General features: G+C 41.2%; 1 protein-coding gene across 1 annotated transcript in view; it reads left to right on the plus strand.

Moving 5' to 3' along the window:
• Window positions 1–13,827: 13,827 nt before the first annotated feature.
• Window positions 13,828–19,445, plus strand: part of SLC16A10 (solute carrier family 16 member 10) — a 63,955-nt gene continuing 58,337 nt past the window's right edge. The window contains exon 1 of the mRNA XM_066315250.1: window positions 13,828–14,410. Coding sequence (XP_066171347.1) covers window positions 14,047–14,410 — 364 coding nt within the window. The 5' untranslated portion in view covers window positions 13,828–14,046. The remainder of the gene's footprint in view (window positions 14,411–19,445) is intronic.

Genomic DNA, 19,445 nt, shown 5'->3' on the forward strand with positions numbered 1-19,445 from the left:
TACTCTTTCATAAGCTGAAGAAAAAGAAATTCAGTTTCGTAAAAGCACAATGCATTACTTTGACATTTTTACTTCTACACATTTTGAATTTCCACCCATGTCACAAGACAAAAAGCAACTACAATCAGGAGGAGTGTACAACTACATTCAAACTACACTATATCAAGAGTCCTTTTCATGTGAGGGGACATGATGTAGACACTTCCTTTCCCAAAGGTAAGACTTACCTCTAATATGCTGGAGGGGTTGTCCCTGTGGTTTCCTCAAATATGAGAAAATTCACTGCAATGTCTGTGGTTGAATGGAACTGCATTAGTGCTTCACCCTGGAAGTTTAAAAATGAGCATTAAGTGTCCACAAAGTTCCTGGTACTTTGGGAAAGAGTATGAGAACAGGGAGAAACTCAACGGAGCCTTATTTCAATACTTCTTCTGTTATTTCCTAGTATAGAGAAATCCACAGTTTGAAAAGTTCCTGAGCTGGAAGTAATCTTTTTATTGTGGTTTTTGTTACTGCATCTTTCTTTTACTACTCTTCTTATTGTTTGGTTAACTATGCAATTTTGGCATCTCAAATACTCTGTATTGGTTAGTTTAATAATTTAGTTTTGTTGAGTGGCACAGTAATTATTGGGTTAAACTTGAGGTCTGTTCATATTCTCAGATTTCCCTTATTTGAGTGTTTTATATGAGTCTTTTATTTGAGTGTTATCAGATAAACGTTTCCCTTCACCTGTTTCATGCCTATCACAACTTTACAGGCCTCAGTTTCCTTACTGACTTCTTTCCCAAGCTGACATGTCTTGGTCAATTTAAATGTTTTTCACACAAACTGTAGAACAGGACAAGTATTGCTTATTTGTCCTCTTTGTAATCTTCCTAGTCCTATTACATTTCTTTCTGAGAAGAGAATTGTGTGTGATATCAAAGGTATTTTTAAATGACTAATTCTGGCTTGTGCAACACTTTCTTTTTTTATTTTCTCTTCTTAGAGTATTGTTCAAATGGAGGCTGAATATTTATGTGCAGCATTGTCTTGGCAATGCCACTGCCAGCAGGTAAAAGTGCTGCAGGAACAGGAGGACCCTTCCAAGAAAGCTGCAGCTGGGACATTTTCTTACTCTAGACTTGTAAATGCCTTGCTTAGGGACATGGCTTAGTGGTGGACAGGACAGTAAAATTTTTACAGTTGCACTCTATGATCTCAAAGGTCTTTTCCAACCTCAATGATCCTATGATTCTGTGCACCATTTAGACATGGTTTAGGGAGCTACTACTAAGTTCTTCCATAACTTGTAGTTTGATAACCTGTTACAGTGAAGTTTGATTGATGTTGTAAATGTGACAGGCACCTGCAAAGATATCCACAAGACTATTGGGAAGGTGGGTTTTAATGCCACACAAATTAAATGCATTGTTGTTACATACAAATAATGAACAAAATTGATATCTATTAAAAAAAAAAAAAGAGAGAGTGAGACCTTGCAATTGTAGTAGAAAGGGGAAAAGTCATCCTGATACTTAGTCAAAAGGGAAATCAAATGTTAAGAATTAGTATGGAGAAATAAGAATGAGTACAAGGAAAATGAAATAGAGTATAAAAATTTGCTGCTGTGTAAATCCAAAATGTGCCCATACTCTGCCTGCTGTGTGCAGTTCAGCTCTCTCTGTCCTCCACTATGAAAAGGGCTATAATAGAACTAATTCAGGGAAAGCCAAAGCTGATCTTAAGATATGAAATAGTTTTTACAGGAAGAATAAATAGGTCTTCTGCTTGGAAAATACATAACTGAAAATAAATATTACAAAAATTTTGCAATTTCATGGTCACAATTTCAGGAACTCATGGATGGCATGGAGATCACAGAATCATTTAGGATGGAAAAATACCTCGAAGAGCATTGAGTCCAACCATTTATTAACCCAGCAGTGCCACATCCAACACTAAACCATAACCCAAGTGCCACATCCACTCATCTTTTAAATACCCCCAGGATGGTGGTTCAACCACTGCCCTGGGCAGCCTGTTCCAATGCTGGACAACCCTTCTTGTGAAGAAATTCTTCATAATACCCAATCTGAACCTCCCCTGGCACAACTTGAGGCCATTTTTCTTGTCCCTGTTGTTATTTTATGGGAAAAGACTGTTTATTTGCAACTATGAAATGAATAAAATAGGTGGCACATAAAAGCATGCAATTTTTTAACACAGGCACTTAAGTTATGGAACTCCTGCTAGAAAATGTGAGTGATAGAAAGGACTCCATTTATTATAATTCCACTAAGGCTGGGAAATACTGAGAGGAAGTTACTACTCTACTTCTTTTCAAACCAGCTGTGCAGTGGAATGGTCTGTGCCTTCATGAAGAGTTAGGGGGAAAAGAGGCTGACTTGGTAGAATAGAAAATTTAAGGAAGGATGGGAAAGAAGATTAAAAGTGTAAGGGGGTTCTAGATTCAAAGAATGAGGAGAAATGTTTTGACTCTGAGAGCTGGGGAGGAGGTGGATTGCGAAAGGAGTTTGGAGATAGAAGGCCTTGGGACATAAAAAGTCACAGCTATGAAAAAGTAGATGAGAATAGAGTCAGGGGATGACTGTGCTGTGCTATACAGGATTTTGCTTGAGAATGGGCAGGGATTACTGTGGTGCCTCCCTGCTGCCTCTAAGCAGCTCTTATCTGGAAACACATTGCAGAGACTTGGCCTTCCTCTCCCAGCAGCAAGGGTTTTGTCACTCCTACATTCTCTTTTTGTCACTCAAAAATATAAATATTCAAGTGTAATTTCCAGATGAAAACGAAACTATTTTACCATTTCTTTTAAAACCAATACTTCAGCATCATCGATCCCCCAAACTCATCTCCTCCTCTGCAGTTTCCCCCTCCTTTTCCAGCATGAGCTGGAGAAGTACGCACATACTTCTGTCCCGAGGGCAGGCTCAGCTGACAGTGGCACCGTCTCCTTCGCTCAAATCCATTTCCAAATTTAGTCAGGGAGACGTACTAATAAATTGCGGACAAAGTCCATTCCCGGCTTGGCCAGCAGATGGCAATTCCTGCTTTGTAAGATATCCTTAGGCGGCCTTTAAGGAGCAAGAAAGAGGAGTTTGCAGCAGCTGCGTCTCCGTAACACTGTATAGAGCATAAAAACACCTCTGGAAATTGTGTTCAGGTTTCCCGTCAGCTGCAACCAAATCAGATCCCAGAGCTACTCAGTGTGAGAAATCAATGTTGTCATACATTAAGGAGAAAAGAACACTGCTTGTTCGCTCAGCAGTTAACTCTGTTTCACTGTTCTAACAAGTAGCACAGGAACTTTTGGTCCCGTTTTAATGGTATTGCAAAATCTACATTGCTTTGGGGATGTTTTCTGTCACATCAAATGTTCCTGGCATTCACTGACATGGAAAGCTGAAATTAAAGCTAATACAAGAGGGTGTTTCCTGCTGTTACAAATCTATGGGAAATGACCTGTTTCATTCCAGAAGAAGGAAAAAAAAAAAAAAAAAAAAAAAAAAAAAAAAAAAAAAAAAAAAAAAAAAAAAAAAAAAAAAAAGCAGAGGATGTAGGTGTAGATAATATATGTATTAAATTACAGACTTCTGGAGGAGGTTAGCAGAGAAGACTGCTGCAGAGAAATCAATGTAAACTTGAGTTAGGTTCTTTGCTGTAAAAGGGGAAAGTTTCAGGACTGATGTAAAAAGCCAGAAAGACAGAACAATGATTAATGGACAAATACACTGATCTTTTAATTGCCTAAATTTCTGTTTCATTTTCACACTAAAATGGCTCTACAGGGCTAGCTACAATGTGTTATTTAGGGAATGTTGTGAGTTTTACATCTCAGGATTGGTAACTCCCAATGTAGGGAGGAGGAAGGTTAAGAAGTGGGTCCAAGCTGAACATTGCAGAAATGACTGGGCCAGAAGTGGGTACAGAAGTTCACAGTAAGTGTGGGGAGAAAAAATTCCTTTAAAAATTTCTGCTGACCTTTTTGCCTGCAGAAGCATAAATAGGATATGAAGCAAGATTTATCTAGCTTTATGTGGCTCAAAGTTTAGTTGTCCTGATGTGAGAGTGAGGACTGAAGGGAGAAAAAAAGGAAAGTCATAGGAAGAGGTACTAGGGGTCCTGCCAAGAAGCCAGGTTTACTTTTAAACCCTCAGTATTTGAAACGGATCGAAATACAGTGTTTTACTTTCCAGTTGTACTGATACCATCAAAACATAATGAGAGAATTCATTCCTAGAATGAGAGTGTGAGTAACAGTTTTTAACTCAAGGTCCTTTCCCAAGCTACTGTACGCAGACCAGAAGTGTGCAAAGTCTGCCCCTGTGTTTCTGTCATTAGTGGCCTGTGCTCTGTGACACCCTGAATCACAAGCCTTCTCACTGTCAGATAAACAGTGCTTCCTTGAGTGAGAGGGAGTCTGGACCACCAGAAACAAGCCAGCAGAAGCAGAAGTCTGGAGGAGCTTCTGACCTCATGCTCCAAAGGAAGGCCAGGATTTGCTGTTGGTGAATAGTTTAGGGAGACCACAGGGACTGTGTTCAAACATTTGTTTAAAAAACAAACAAACAAACCTGTAACTCTTACATGTTAATAGGTAAGAAATTCTTGCTCTAAGCTGTGCTCATTGCTTTAACATCAAACTTGTTTCTGAAAACTGTTGTTAGGAAACCATGTTATTAGGAAAGAGCAGGAGGAATTCATCCAGGTAATTGGGAGGGTTGGTTTTGGGTTAGGAGCGAGAAGAGGCTCACGGTGGTGAAAATGGAGTTAAACATGGGTCTGCACCCTGCAATTTGCTTGAGAAATCCAGAGTTAGGAACACTGTGTCTCTCTGCATCAGCAAACCTTTGAAATGTGGGAGAATGAGTTTGGATACAACCAGACTAAGCTGATATCTGTCTGGAGAACAGACATCATGCCTCCTGTGGCAACTAATGCTTCCAGATAATATCTCCTCTTTTGCTCTCCAAAAGGAGAACGAAGCTCATCTTTACAAGAAGCCCGTCTTGACTAGAAAAAAATCAGAAGTCTCTCACACTGATCCTGCACATCAGGAAAAGCAAAATGGGAAAAGTTCCACTCAAATTCCTTTGGAGGTTACCTTAGGGTATCAGTCCTACTGTGAAAGTTGATGTCAAGCACAAGGTTGGGGTCTTTTGTAAGTGTCTGTAATTCCAGACTATGCTTGGATTCATTGCAGAACCGAAAACTCACTTTTTCCAACCTATAGCCTTGTAAAGTCATACTGAAACCAAAATATATTGTGTACTTTGGCAGAGGTATTACCAGCCATAAAGATCTGGCAACTGCAACCTGTGTAACAATCTTGCTAATTGTATTTAAATTGGAGTGGATCAACCCTTCTAACACTGAATAAAGAACATTTTTTTTCCCAAGAAAAAAAGCAGATTTATATAAAGGCTGGATGTATACAGGTGAGCAGGGTTTTAACAAGAGTTTCTGTAATGAGATTTGACACCAGGTTAACTATTCCCATTTGGTATGTGGGTGCAAGTTATTAGATTGCATAAAGTAAAAGATGGTCTAAAGTTAAAGCTCTGTAATAACCCCACAATAATTCATGTGCAAACACAACTTAAATGTCTGGTTTTATTCCATAATCATTTGTATGTAACCAGTGAGAATAATTAATTTTCTTCCTGTTCAACTTTTGCCACATGTTCTTGGAATATTAAGCTAACTTATAGAAAAGGGTCCTCTTGTGTATGTGGATATATAATGGTATATATAAGAAAGGCTTGGTAGTATTTTAACTTCCTGCTTTTCTACTGAGTGTGGCAGCACATCAAATATCCTGCAGAAATACAATTAGAAAAATGCCTTAAGGTCAAAGGAATTACAAAGTTACAATATCTGAGAACAAAGTGGGTCATTAAAGGTCAGCAAATATTCTTTCTTGGTAAAACTAAGGGTCCCAGGTTATTTTGAAGATCACCTCCTTATGGCAGGGTGCCTTTCTTGGTGGGAATATTAGGCATCCTTTGATAATACAGATACCTGAGATGACTTAATGATTAATAGTGTTGTTCTCCATAGCAAATTTACCTCAAATAGAATAATTGTACATTATTTAGTACACAGTTTTCATGCTCAGTCAGTAGCATTACAGGTCTTTAGGTCTTATTCATTGTAAAAACCTGTTAGTACACAGCAGCATCCTTCAGTAAGTTCCAGCAAAGTGAATTCTGGAATGATGATAGCACTGCCTGTGCATGGCTATAAATCAGATTTCTAAGTGTCTGGGAATTATTCATGGGGTTTAAGTGGCTTGGGTTTATATCGTCTTGTTGCTTATTTGGCCCAATTTGAACATGCAAGCTTTCCCTCAAAGGGTGGTAGTCTGTGTACTGTAGTCTGTATTCAAACAGCTGGCAACTTCTTAAAGGTTTAGATGTTACTTGAAGAGCTTACAGGAGTTGAAGGCTTTAAAATAATTAGGTAGAGTGTCATTTCATTTTAAATATTACTATCGCAGGGAGTTTAAATAAGATTACCTTGATTTCACCCTGATGAGAGAAGGAGGGAAGTGTTTTCTTTGAAGTGTTTCTAACTAAAATATATGACACAAACAGACACCTAAATGATTAGAACTTATATACTGAATAATTCTGCCTGAAAACGGATCTTGCTCTGTCACAGTGCTGTGATCAGAAGCTTCTGTAATGCAAAATCTTTACATAGTCTCTATTTAAAATAATTGGGAAGATCGTTATGATTATAAAGAAAATTGATTATTGATTTTATCTGTCTTAGGGAATGCATCTGGGATTCCCAGAAAGGAATCTTAGCCTACGTAGATCTCTAGAGTTATGAAAAATACTGTTTCAGAGGGAGGACAAGGAGCACTTGGGAGCCACTGAACCTGAAGGATTCACATCTGGCTTTCAAGTAAATGCTGCACTATGAACAACCAGCTATAAGGTAACCTCATACTCCTCATGGCTGAAGCTGGCCAGGGGTAGCACATTGTTTTGCTCAGCCTAAATAAAAGGGAGGGCAATTTAGGATTCCTTAATGAAATTGATTTGTGTGAATATATGCTATACTACTAATCTTTCTGTATTATTTTATTTTTGTATTTAAAGTAATGGTTATCTCATTAATCTGATAGGAATGGATTTTTTCAGAGTATGAATAGAAAGTTCAGGGTCTATGAACGTGCTTACTTTCGAACAAGTGGTGTATTTTTACTTAGCCACAAAGTAAATACATGTTTAGAGGAAGGCCACTGATACAGGATTTATTTAACTTTTAAGAAATCGCTGTCAACAGCAGGATTAACTTAATTTTGCTTTTGAAAGAGAGGAGATATTTAATGGTGCTGAAAAGAATTGTTATGCTTATTTCACAAAATATAGTCAAACTGATGTTGCATTTTCAAACACCTTTGCTGAAATCTATTTTACCCATATTACCATACATGGGATGAATTATGTGTTAAATAACTGATCAATTGGAGAAAAGTGAACCAGAGAGAGTAGGTAAATTTTTTTTAACTGACCTGTGGAAAATTTTTTCTTGTGGAATACCCAACTTCAAATTCAGGATTTCAGAAAAGCAGATTTAGACTGAGGACAATCATGTAGAATTAAAAAAAAATGGAAGAAAGATAATGTTTGTTAATCTTTCTCATATTAAAGAAACTCTTCTTGAGTAGAAAAACAGAATGGAACTAAGTCTTTTTGTACCAGCTGCAAGGTAGATGCATGAATTTTTTTACCATGTATTTAATGTCCGCTATAGTTTAAATACTTCCATGCCAATATGTACAGCCCAAAACTATTCTTTACTGTATTTGCTACCCCTATAACAATCTTAAAATGTCATGTATTTTAATGTTGTATTTCTCAACACAAATCTGCTCAATTTGCAAAGGCGAGTGGACTTTCTACATGGAAGACTTTGTTAACAGTTTTCATATGCCTTAATATTTGAATTGACTCACTTAGATACACAGTTTTGCTTACCTAGTAAGTAAAATGCTGACAGTGTTGTAAGTCATACCTTGAAATGGGGCCACAACCACCTGCTAGCCCTTGCTATAGCCTTTCATTCAGAAATACTTTCAAAAGGACAAATGGACAACAGTGATGAACGAAGTTAATTTCACTTCCATAGAAATTAGAATTCTTAAAAATCAATTGAGCAAGATTATTGTCACTTCTGTTCCTGGTGGTTTTTCACTCCAGACAGTACTGTCAGAGGTTTTTTTCTTTTTCAGCTTTTTTTGCAGCCTGAAAAGTTAACTAAGTGGCCTCTGAGCAACCAACTAAAACCTGCTTCTAGACAACAATCTGATTTGGTTGGTTTGGTAAAACATTTGCTTCTTTGATGCTCCACACTTTTGTTGAAAACAAAATTGAGACTGCAAAGGTGGTCTGGAAGATATTAAATCTACATAAACAAAGGAAGGAACTCTGAGGTGCTTGGATCCTATGATAATGCAAGCAATATGAAATACTTGACCTGCGTAGTGGTATCAAACCAAGCCTGGAGACAGCCTAGAACAATGGCTTGAAGCAGTTCCTGCTCATTTGAAAGAGATGTTAACTTTGAAGCTGAATGAGAATGTTGCCAGCACTGTTAGTTATTTCAGTGCCAAGAGAGAGGTGAATGATCATGCTAGGACAATGTATCTTCAGACTTCCTCATTTAGCAATAGGATCAAAACAAATTCCGTGTTTGAGGTCAGAATAAAAATTATCTTAAGATGTTCTTCAACTTAATAGCCACGAGTGGGACTAATTTCACCAAATTTTAGGTGTCTAGAGTTCTCACTCATACATCTAAGCCAGTCATCTGGGCTCCTTCAGTATCACTTATCTCATCGTAAGGGCTAATGTTTAAAGTAATTTGTGCCCCTGTTCCCACCTTCCAACACTATGTAGATGACATCCCTGATCAGAGGTTCACAAGGGAGACAGTGACAAAGTAGGCTAGAGAAATCCTACACTAAAAGTCTGCCATCAAATGTTTAGCTTTGTGCAGCTGCAGATTGGCAGGGGCAGAGGGCTTTGGCACTGACTGCCACTTTCTTTCACTTGCCCACCTTTAATAGTAGCAGTAATGTGTCAGCCATATTCCAGACAATGGCTGGTCAAGTTTCATCCACACTTCACTGAATGATAAACTAAACACGAGTTTAACTTGTAAAGAAGCCAGACCTGAGCCGTAAGGTGAACCTGAAAAAGGAAAATGTTAAGTCTGGAATTGGTGTTTTACATAAATGCAGTAGTGGGAATTGGACGTGTTGCTTTCCCTTAGCTTCACTAGTTAGACATTTAGCCTACTTTTTTCCCTCTCTCATACTGGTTGGAATTAGGAGGGAACCTATATCTTGACAACTAATAGCAGTCTAGAGAACTTCTATTGCAGGTAGTATCAAATTCAGATTAGACATTTTCAACACTTCCCACAGTTAACAAGTAAAATCTGTGGGTTTTACCTTTGAAGATGTGACTCATCTGCTCAGTACTCAGATGCAGCGCTGGTAGTTTGTAGGACTCAGCTGGAGCCAAGTCTGAAACATCAGTAGAACATCCTGTCTGGCTGAGAGGTGCATAAACACTGCTTACTGAATAGGATTTAATCTAATGTTGATCTTCACACAACTGGCGATACCATATGTTTTTGTGTTTTAATGGTTATCCTGTTTATCTCATCTTTCTGACCTGAGTCCAAATCCTTCTGCTGAATAGGTGTCTTAGCTAAAAATCAAAGAACAGAAAGGCTTAGTCATTACTGTTGTGCATTAGTCTAACTGGCCACAAGATTTTATATTAGCCTCATATCCTCTCTGTATAGTTCCTCTCTTTCTTGAATTTGCTTCTACTGTACAACTTGTTGAAAATTAGTAGTAAAGTTGGGCAATTTACTGAAGACCTTTTTTATCCCTGGATGATGTAGGCATATCCTTTTCATTGATTACAGTTCAAATTCTAATCAGATCAACAGAAGAAGGAAGAATTAAACTCTCTGAACATGTAGTCTTCAGGCTTGGCATTCTGTGTACTTTATGTTTGTGGACTACTACATGACTCTGAAAAGCTTTAAAAATAAAATGGTTTATGGAAAAGCTGTCTTAGTGTGTCACATGCTTCAACAGCATAGGCAATTTTTTTTAAAGTCATAGGCAATTGAAATATTCTTTATGGTCAAAGAAAATGCTGCATGTGATAACAACTGAAGTCTTGGTCTCTTTTCAATAGCTTGTGAGAAAGTGAGTCAATGTTTAATGGGGAGCTGGCTAGAATTTCAGATAGGGTTGCAGAGGATGCCATTTCCCAGCCCCTGGGCCTTTTGGAAGTCCACAAACGATAGGGCAAATTCCTCCTTTGGCACTGGCCTTTTATGTATTGATCCTAAAATAGGCACAGCCTAAGTACCACCATAGCAGATGTCTGTTGCAGAGTATTATGTCTTTTGTGTGCACAATTGCTGTTTATTATCAGCCATAGGGCATTAATAAAACATGTAAAATAAGCACATTACCATAAACAGGAAGGAATCTTCGACAAACCCAAGGCTTTCATCACATCATATTTCTCAGCCTATCCATACTCTTGTGTTTTTTTCCACTTTTCTCTCCGTTTTCCTGTTGGTTTTATGATTTTTTTTCTTTTTGTTTATAACAACAATTTAGTTGAAACATATGCAGTTGTCTATATATGAGGTATATCTTCTGTATCTCTGTAACCTCTTTATTTTCACTATTTTATGATTATCTCATGTCCATCTTCCTGCTTTTTCCTTTTCAGCTGTTCTTCTTGTGAACATACAGGGCACAAATAGCAGAGCCACAAAGGTGGCTCTCCTTTCACATACTTTTCCAGAGTTAGCATTTTTTTTTCAAATTATACTTCTAAAATATTTTGATAGCAATAATTCAAATACCAATGCTTTTACTGTGAATCTTTGGGGTTACAAAGAAACAGAAATCGAAAACTTCAGAAATCAAACTGCAGTCAAACCTACCCGTATTCTGTTTGCAAAGTACATTTTCAATGGAAATTATACTACTTTGAAGAGTGAGATTTTATTGTTCTTGTTCTCGGGAACTACAAGGGAAATAGCTGAGATCTCAAGAGACCTCTCTGGAAAGGGAAGAGGCTTAGCTTTTGAGAGGAGCGGAGTGTACCAAAGAGATACAAAGTTTCTCTACATGTACCTACTTAAGGCCTGTAAAGGAAGACCCCATAAGCCTAATTTTTTTTTTTTTTTTAATATAAATACTATGGGTTTTTTTTTTTTTTTTAGGTTTAGCGAAATAGCAGCGGGACAACAAGGTACAGAATATTGCAGAAATTCAGAATAGTTATAGACATCACATTTGTAAAAACTGTATGTACTGGAGAATCTGATTTTTTGACTATGTATTCCCAAATGTGAGGAGAAAGGGAAAATAATTTGTTCATACCTATCAGGGTGTAAGAAACACTTAATGACTGGAAAATAGAATATTTTCTTAAAAAATGCACAAAAGTGGAAGTTGCACACAATATGTTCACAATGGATTTTCTTAAAGACACATCCTTTATCTTAAAAAGTGGGGGAGTCATTGTAGTGTTTATAGGAAACAGACAAATGAAACTGCAGTCCATAAATATTACCTTGAAAAATATGCAGATAGAGTTTTGAGCTTAACTGAACACTGTCCAGTGTCTCAGTGCCACTGAAATAATACATGGCACTTCCCTCAAGCTGATTTGACTTTCCATCATACAGTTCACAGGTTTCCATTCAGGACTCCCATCTGAGGAGCTTCACTAAGAGTTAGAAACATATTTTTTTTTTTGTGGAACCATGACCTTTTGCATCAGTCACGCTAAGATCCAGTCTTGGATTTTGCCCTTGTTTATTTCTATGGAACTGAAAGTTTAATTAAGTTAATTGTTGCTGAAAATGTAGACAAGATTGAATCTGAAAGCAAAAAAGGTTAGTTTGCTCTGTCATAACTGTTCAAAAATATTGTGTTGTGAAGGAAGCTTTAATTATTGTAAGAAAGCTCAACAGATTTAGAAAACAGCTTCTGGACAAAGACTTCATGGAGAATGTGAGCTGTTAACTTTCGCATGTTAAATTGCTTACGAAATATTTTGAGCATATTTTAAGCTTATCATAGGCTTGGGGTTTTAATAAGCATCCAGACTTGTTCCTTGGGGGGAACAGATGTGTTTTTCAGTGGTTGGCCAAATATTCTCTCTTTGCTTTGATAATACTTATGCATTTCATAAAACTATACTGTGTTTCATTGCTGGGCTTTTTTTTTTTTTTTTTTTTCTGAATTCTACTGTTGTATGTTTAAATGCAATGTTTTTATGTTTAACTTAGAAGGGCATGGGTAACAAGACAGTGAGTGTGGAGCAAGATTAATGCATCTATAAAATGCATTTCATTATAATAATAAATGTATTTTACATTGTTATACGTAAATAACAATGTATTTGTAGCTACTGCTACTTTTCACGTGGAGAGCAATGTGTACTGAACCAGAAAACATGCTCTTAAGAATCTGTGCTTTGTTTTGGACCAAACTTTGTTTTTCTGTATGACCGCTGGTAGGTAGGACGGAGAAGGTGATTCAGGGTCAAAAAAGGAGAAAGAGGCTTTGGCAGGCAGGCTGGGGAGTCGGATGGCACAGCAGACATAGGAGTAGCAGCCCAGGCTCTGAGGGAAGAAATCGGGATGGTGTATGAATGCAAGAGGATGCTTTGAGCCCTGTGCATCTCACAGGGAAGGACGAAGCATCCAGATTTAATCCGCTGATTTTCTTTCAAGAAGCTCTTTTCCTCATCCAGCCCAAACTGCTAAAAACACAAGTAGCTGCCAAACAGCAGAGCAGATGTGCGTCTGCAAGCTTGGAAGCCGGATCATGGATCAAAAACTTGTCATTTAACACTCCCGACCTGCGCTTTCCCTATCCTCTCACTTCCCTGGCTGTGGGGAGGAAAGGTCAAGAGTTGATGCCTCAATGCAAATGGTAGACGTGTCAAGAGGTGTGCAGGAGCGAGTGCTTTCTCTTCCTTTGTTAAAAGCACGAAAGACAACAGAGCAGAAGCGGTTCCCGCCCGGTCTCCCCCGGCACAGGGTGTCCCAAGGGGAGGCGGACAGCTGTCCCGGAGGACAGCGGATGCCCCGAGGCCCCTGGAGCTGGGCGCCTCCGCGCCGGGGCTGGCAGCCCTGCCCTCGGGGAGGACGGTGGGCGCTGGAGCTCGGCAGAGGCCAGAGAGCGCCGGGCAGGGCCGAGAGCTGCTTATCACCGCGACTGTGCGGGTGGGGGGGTGCGTGTGGCGGGAGCTGCGCGCTTTGGGGCGGCTTCTCTTTATTTCGTTGTTGTTCGCGAACGGCCGGGGCGGAAGTTTCAGAGCTTTCCCCCTGGCCCAGCTCGGGCGCGACACCGCTGGGCGCAGCTGCCCTGCCTCGTGGGGAGCGGGCAGGGCCCGGGAGCGGGGCCAGGGGCTTGTTTACCGCTCTGCCCGCCGAGGGCAGTGCGCGGTACCTGCGTGCAGGCTCGGGGCGCTCTCCCGCCTCCCGCTCCTTCCCGCCCCTTCCCGGCGGCCGTTACCCGCTGGCTGCCGGCCTCGCCCGGCGCTCCCTCCCCGCGGCCCGGCACCGTGCGCTCGCCGCCGCCGCACGGCGGGCCCGCCCCGCTCCACCCCCTCCGCCGCGGAGGCACGGCGGCGGGCGAGGTGGGGGGGCCGGGAGGGCACCGCCTGCCCTTCCCCGGCCCCCTCCCTCCGCCCCTCCCGCGGCCAATCGGCGCGGAGGAAAGCGCTCATGCCGCTGACGCCCCCGAGGGAGCCCCCCTTTTAAAATAAAGCGGCGGCGGCGCGGCGGGAAGAGGGGGGTGTGCGCTGGCCTCGGTCGGTCCCGTGCATCGACCGGCAGATAGCTAGACAGGGCGCCGCAGGATGCCTGCAGCCAGGGGCTGAAGAGGGTGGGGGACGAGAGGTCGCGGGGAGAAGCAGAGGGAAGGCGAGAGCGGAGCGCCTGGAGGGTCTTGCGCCCGCTCCGAGGATGGCGCCGGTGAGCGAGCAGCTGGAGCCGCAGGGCGCGGGGGGAGACGCCGCCGCGACCCCCGTGCCCGGCCCGCCGGCGGTCGAGGAGCCGCGGCGGGAGAACGGCGGCGAGTGGTGCCCCGGGAGCGGGGAGAGCGGGGCCCAGCCCCGGGCGGCGGAGGAGGCCCCCAGGAGCCCGGACTGCCCTGGGAGCTCCGAGGCGCCGGAGCCCCCCGAGGGCGGCTGGGGCTGGGTGGTGATGCTGGCCGCCATGTGGTGCAACGGCGCTGTCTTCGGCATTCAGAACTCGTGCGGGGTCCTCTTCGTCTCTATGCTCCGGCTCTTCGGCAGCAGCGAGGACAAGCAGCTGGTCTTTAAAACAGGTGAGGGGCGGCGGCGAAGGGGTCTGGGTGGCTTCCAGCCCGCTCCGCCTCGGGCCTTCCCCGCCCGCAGCCCGGGCGCGGGAGGTGTCCCGGCCGGGGGCTCTCGCTGCCGGCGGCGCCGCTCCGGCCGTCAGTGTCCGAGCCCCGGGGAGCGAGACCCCTCTGGAGGGCCGGAGCCTGCTGGGGCGCTAGGGAATACCCCCCGAGGGGACCCTGCGGGGGTGTGCGCTCCCGGCCCTGCCCCCAGAGCAGCGACCTCCGGGCTATCGGGGGAGAAGCTGCGGGAGAGGAGCAGGTGTGCCCTCGCTCCTTCCACAGCTGGATCTTCAGGCGTCCGCTGTCGTGCGTTATGGCTTACAATGCACGCTTCTTGTCGCAGAAACCTTTATTCCCCTGCCCCCCGTTAGCCTGAAGGTTAGTCTAAATGATTAATTAATAGTGGGGTCTAGTGATGTTTAAAATACGTCAAGAATGGGCTTGACAGTTGCCAAACCCAGCATTTTGATGTGAAGATTTACTGCTGCAGTGTCACAAAACTCACCAGTGAAGTTAATAATATTTACTAAACTAAAATATTTACTAAACTTTTAACTCTCATATGTTACTGATCTAAAGCACTTCAGACATAAGATTCAATTACGTAAAAGGTAAGCATAGATTCTGGGGTTTTTTATGTAATGTGGAAAGTGTCCTGTGCTCTGACTTTGTAAGTTGAGGAAATGCAGTTTTTGATTTTTGGAATAACAACAATTGACATTAAGGAGCAGAATTAAAATGATATTATAGTAAATAATAAAGTTGACTACCATAAAGGATAGTGTCGTGTTAAATTATTAAAATGAAATACTGAAAAATAAACATTGTCTTTTATGTTTTTGTTCCTTTCTTGATAAAAAAAATCTAGCCTTGCAGAATTGTAAGCCTTCTAGAAAACTTTTCCAGTACAGAGTGGGTGTTTCAGACCTTTTGAAATTTGTCTTCCTTAATACTTGCGTAAGTGGGCCTGAAGTTGAGATGCTGAGACAAAAAAGTTAATTTTCCTCCTGCAGCTTACTAACTATTTTTGTCTGAAGTTGAAAACCAGGGCAGGTGTTTAGACTGAAGTAGGAAAGCTGAAAAGCTGCAGTGGAGCATTAAGTGATGTTCTCTCCAGCATCTGAACAATTTGCAGTGATATATAAGATGTATTCCTCAGTGTTCTTGAGCTAAGAAGGTGGGAAGTTAGAGCTGCACATCAGGTTGAGTGGTGCCTGTTCCTCTGAAGAGAAATGCACATCCAGAAGTAGGTGCCTAGGCTTCTTAGCCCGAGCAGGAAAACAATGAGATTCAGAGGATGTGCTGTGAACGTTTACTTACTCCCCTGGGAGCCCCTGGCTAGTCAGAAATGCAGGAGCTGATGGGTTGCTGATACCCTGCCTGTTCATTGTATAGAAGTGTAAAAGTTGCTTTCCCTGAGTATCTGGTTCAGTAGTAACAATATCTTCAAAGTTGTTGTATTGTACTTTAAACTAAAAAAAGTCTTTAGGTAGTGGTGCAGTAGTCAAAATAATCAACAAGAGATAATTTCAGTCTATCTCCTACCTTCCAGAAGGGTAATTGCCACCACTGGTATCTAAGTGAGGCAAGATTGTGGGTGTGCTCCACTCATGTTTTTGAAAATTTGCCCAGTTGCAGAAAAGAATGGGAGGAAAAAAATGGAACCTGGCTTTTGAGCCAGGATGAGTTCTGAGTCCTGGTTGCAGCCTGCACCTCTTGTATTGCTTTCTAAGTGATTTGAGGGGAAAAAAAAAGTTGCAGCTGTGCTTTGTTTTGCTTTATCAGATGTATTCTGGCTTGGGTAATGCCGAAGGCACTACATTTACCTTTTTTTAATCCAAATTGATTCAAACTGGGGGAAATACTGCAAGATAGCTGCCATGACTAGATGACTTGTGTGCATGTGAAGACTGCAAATACCAGAAGTCTCCTGCAAACAAAAGTACAACAGATAAAAAGCCATTCCTTTCCTTTTAATGCCTGAAAGTACCTTGATGAGTTGGGATACAGGAAGGGGAAAAGTCATGGATTTAGTGTTAGAGAGAAGTCTAGCCTGATCATTCCCATGGCATTGATTCAAATACTTAATCTGCCGAGTCTCTTGTGTTTTGACTGATTGCAACTCAAACCTGGCAGTGGTAACTGTGTTAGTCAAGTTTAAGGAATTGGAAAACTGGGATTTGTAATGAAAGTTTTCTTGCTGTGGGGCTTTACTTTGGAAAGCAAAGTTTAATAGTCTAATCCTTCTGGGAAAAAAAAATATCTGAAATGCTGGTATTTTTGAGAGGCATGAGTATTCGAGGTAATTTCTTTAGGGACCCCAGGTGTCTGTGGAATTTTGCAGTTGATCCACAATACCAAAGAATTCAGGTCTGTTTGTGGTTTGTTAGTGGTATGTGTTTTTTGGTGGTTTTCCTTTTTTATTTACTACAGGACTACTTAGCTATTGCCAAGAGCACATGTGTTGCCAGAAGTTTTTGTGTGCCTGCTCTTTTGAGACCAGTCAGTAGTTGTCTCTTGCCTGGTGTTTTTCCTGAAAAGAGGAATTAAGTAGGTTACAATAGAAGCTGCTTTTGGTATCTCTTAATAACATTTTGTAATATCTTAAAAACCCATGCAAGGCAAAATGGGAGGGCACTAAATATCATAGTCTATGCTATTTTTGTTAGTGTTAGTAGTTGGGTGGATGTTTATTAGTGTGAAAGGCAAAAAGGGAGGAGACAGAATGGAGGAAGATGTAGTCAAGGAATGACTGCCTAGCAGATGAGGAGTGGAAGGAACCAAAAATATGGGCAAGGCTGTTTACAGCATGCAGCAACAGCACTGGATAAATAAGATGAACTATAATTAACATTGTTGCTGGATTTAGGAGTATTAATAGAAAAACTTGTGGGTCATAGAGGGTTCAAAAATTCATTCAAGGGACACCTTTTTAATGAAAAAAAATTGAATATGACTAGTACTTTTTTTGGTATTTATATTAGCAAAAAACCTAATTTCTTTGCTTATATGGTGCACTATATAAGCAATTCCGTTGTTTCCTTGTGTAGCCATTTTTTGTTCAAAAACTAATAGATTCACGACTCCAGAAGAGGAAAAGCCCCTAGTGTAAGTGTAAAACTTCTAGAAAGGTGTGCCTGAAGCCTCAGGAAACTACTCTGTTCATTGTTTATAGTTCATTGTGTTTGAGGAACAAGTTGGGTGGAAAAAAACAATGGCAACGGAATAGAGGAGGCTCATAATCCTTGTAAATAGGGCAGACCTAGTTAGCCTCTAGTATTCAAATGCAATTGTAGTCTGATCACCCTTGAAGGGAAAGGACTTGGTCCAGACCAGTCCGGGGTCTGGCAGGAAGGGCACTTGGCTCCTTTCCCTGTTGGAGTTGTCACATGGGGATGAGGAGCACTGAGCCAATCCCGTTGTTATCTCAGATTTGTGATGTTTTGCTTTCTTGATAGGTGCCTGTGCCATATAGGTTTTTACAAGTGTATGTATCAATACTTGTTTTCAAAAGGCATAATAAATACTACAATACTAGTGGCAACAGACAATGAAATGGTAGATTTCATTTAAAAAAAGATAAAATTACTGGTTCCACTACTTTAATTGCTCTGTGTTCTATGATTTACAATGCTGGTTGTAACTCTAACTGGATTAATCTCTTGTGTACAAGTATTAAGTACACCTGTGTGTACAGGTGTCACCTGCACAGGGAATATGTGCTGCTATTAGAGTTCTGCATGCACGTGTTTGCTTTGTTAGCCAGTGTTCCTAGAAGACGCCACCTCACCTTGCCTGGGCTGGTTATCTGTGTGCTTGTGTGCCTCTGGGTTTGCTCTAAGGTGCAGCCTTTGGTGACGTATCTGGATGTCAGGATGATTGATTGGCTGGCTCAACACTGTTGGCACCATCAGGACTCTTGGACCTGGATTGCTGAGAGTTTGATAGGGCAGGGAGGAGAATTCTGATTTTACTTTCACATTCAGGCTGTGATTCAGATACTAAGAAGATAATGCTGAATGACTACAAAGATCTACAATGGATAATTTCACAGGACAGTTTGAAATTCTCCTTTACTCTTTCCTTGAATCTTTTGATATCTTCCTGAGTTTTCCTCCAGAGATAAAGACCATCAGCAGCTTTGATACAATTCAAATCATTGTTGTGTAACTGTCCTTCAGAACCACACTTACGTTTCTAAGTGTCTGGGCTGCTGTATCCAGTAAATTGGGAACCTTGGCAGGCTGGACCTGTGTCATGTGGCTTATGAGAGAGCAACTGACTTTTCTTTTTAAGAAGTAGTAAGTCAAATTTGGAACGCAGAAGTTATCAGAGTACACAAGTATAATTTGTGTGAGGTACAAGGAAGTGTACTACTGTGTAACACCTTGGTCAATAAGGATTACATTGCAGTGGAAGATATAGTTCCACAAAAAGCTGGACTTCAGTTTTGAACAAAAAAACGGATGAGGAAACTATGGGATTGCTTACATAGTGCACGTGATTATCAGTGCTGCTGTAGTCTGCTTTTCTTCTCATGTTTGTGTGGCTATTGAAACCAGAGTGGGGAACTGATAGTGAGTTCCAATGTGAAAACTAACCTGATATATAAGTAGTGATTCATTTTATTCAGCTGCAGTCATTTTTGTACTCCTTTGACCTGGCTTTGTGATTATAAATACTTATGTAAATGAAGATTCTGAAGTAGTTGATATGATGACTGAGTCAAACTGTAAAGTTGAAGGCAATTTCTGTAGTATGGTGTCTTTTTTTAGACCAAAATTATTAATACCACTACTGTTTATGCATACACACGTGATGTCTTTATACCTCTGGAGCATTCTCTTGTAGTCTTGTTAACTATTCTGCAGAGTGATTACTTAGGTTGTCCTTTTTTGGGTTTGTTTTTCTTTATTATATTGGATTACACATTGGTTAGGTTCTTCCTGTTCCAGCTGCAGGTTGACTTGCAACAAACAGCTTCATGAGGGAGAAAAAT

This window comes from Sylvia atricapilla, chromosome 3 (assembly GCF_009819655.1).
Source record: "Sylvia atricapilla isolate bSylAtr1 chromosome 3, bSylAtr1.pri, whole genome shotgun sequence".
In the NCBI taxonomy this organism is placed as follows: domain Eukaryota; kingdom Metazoa; phylum Chordata; class Aves; order Passeriformes; family Sylviidae; genus Sylvia; species Sylvia atricapilla.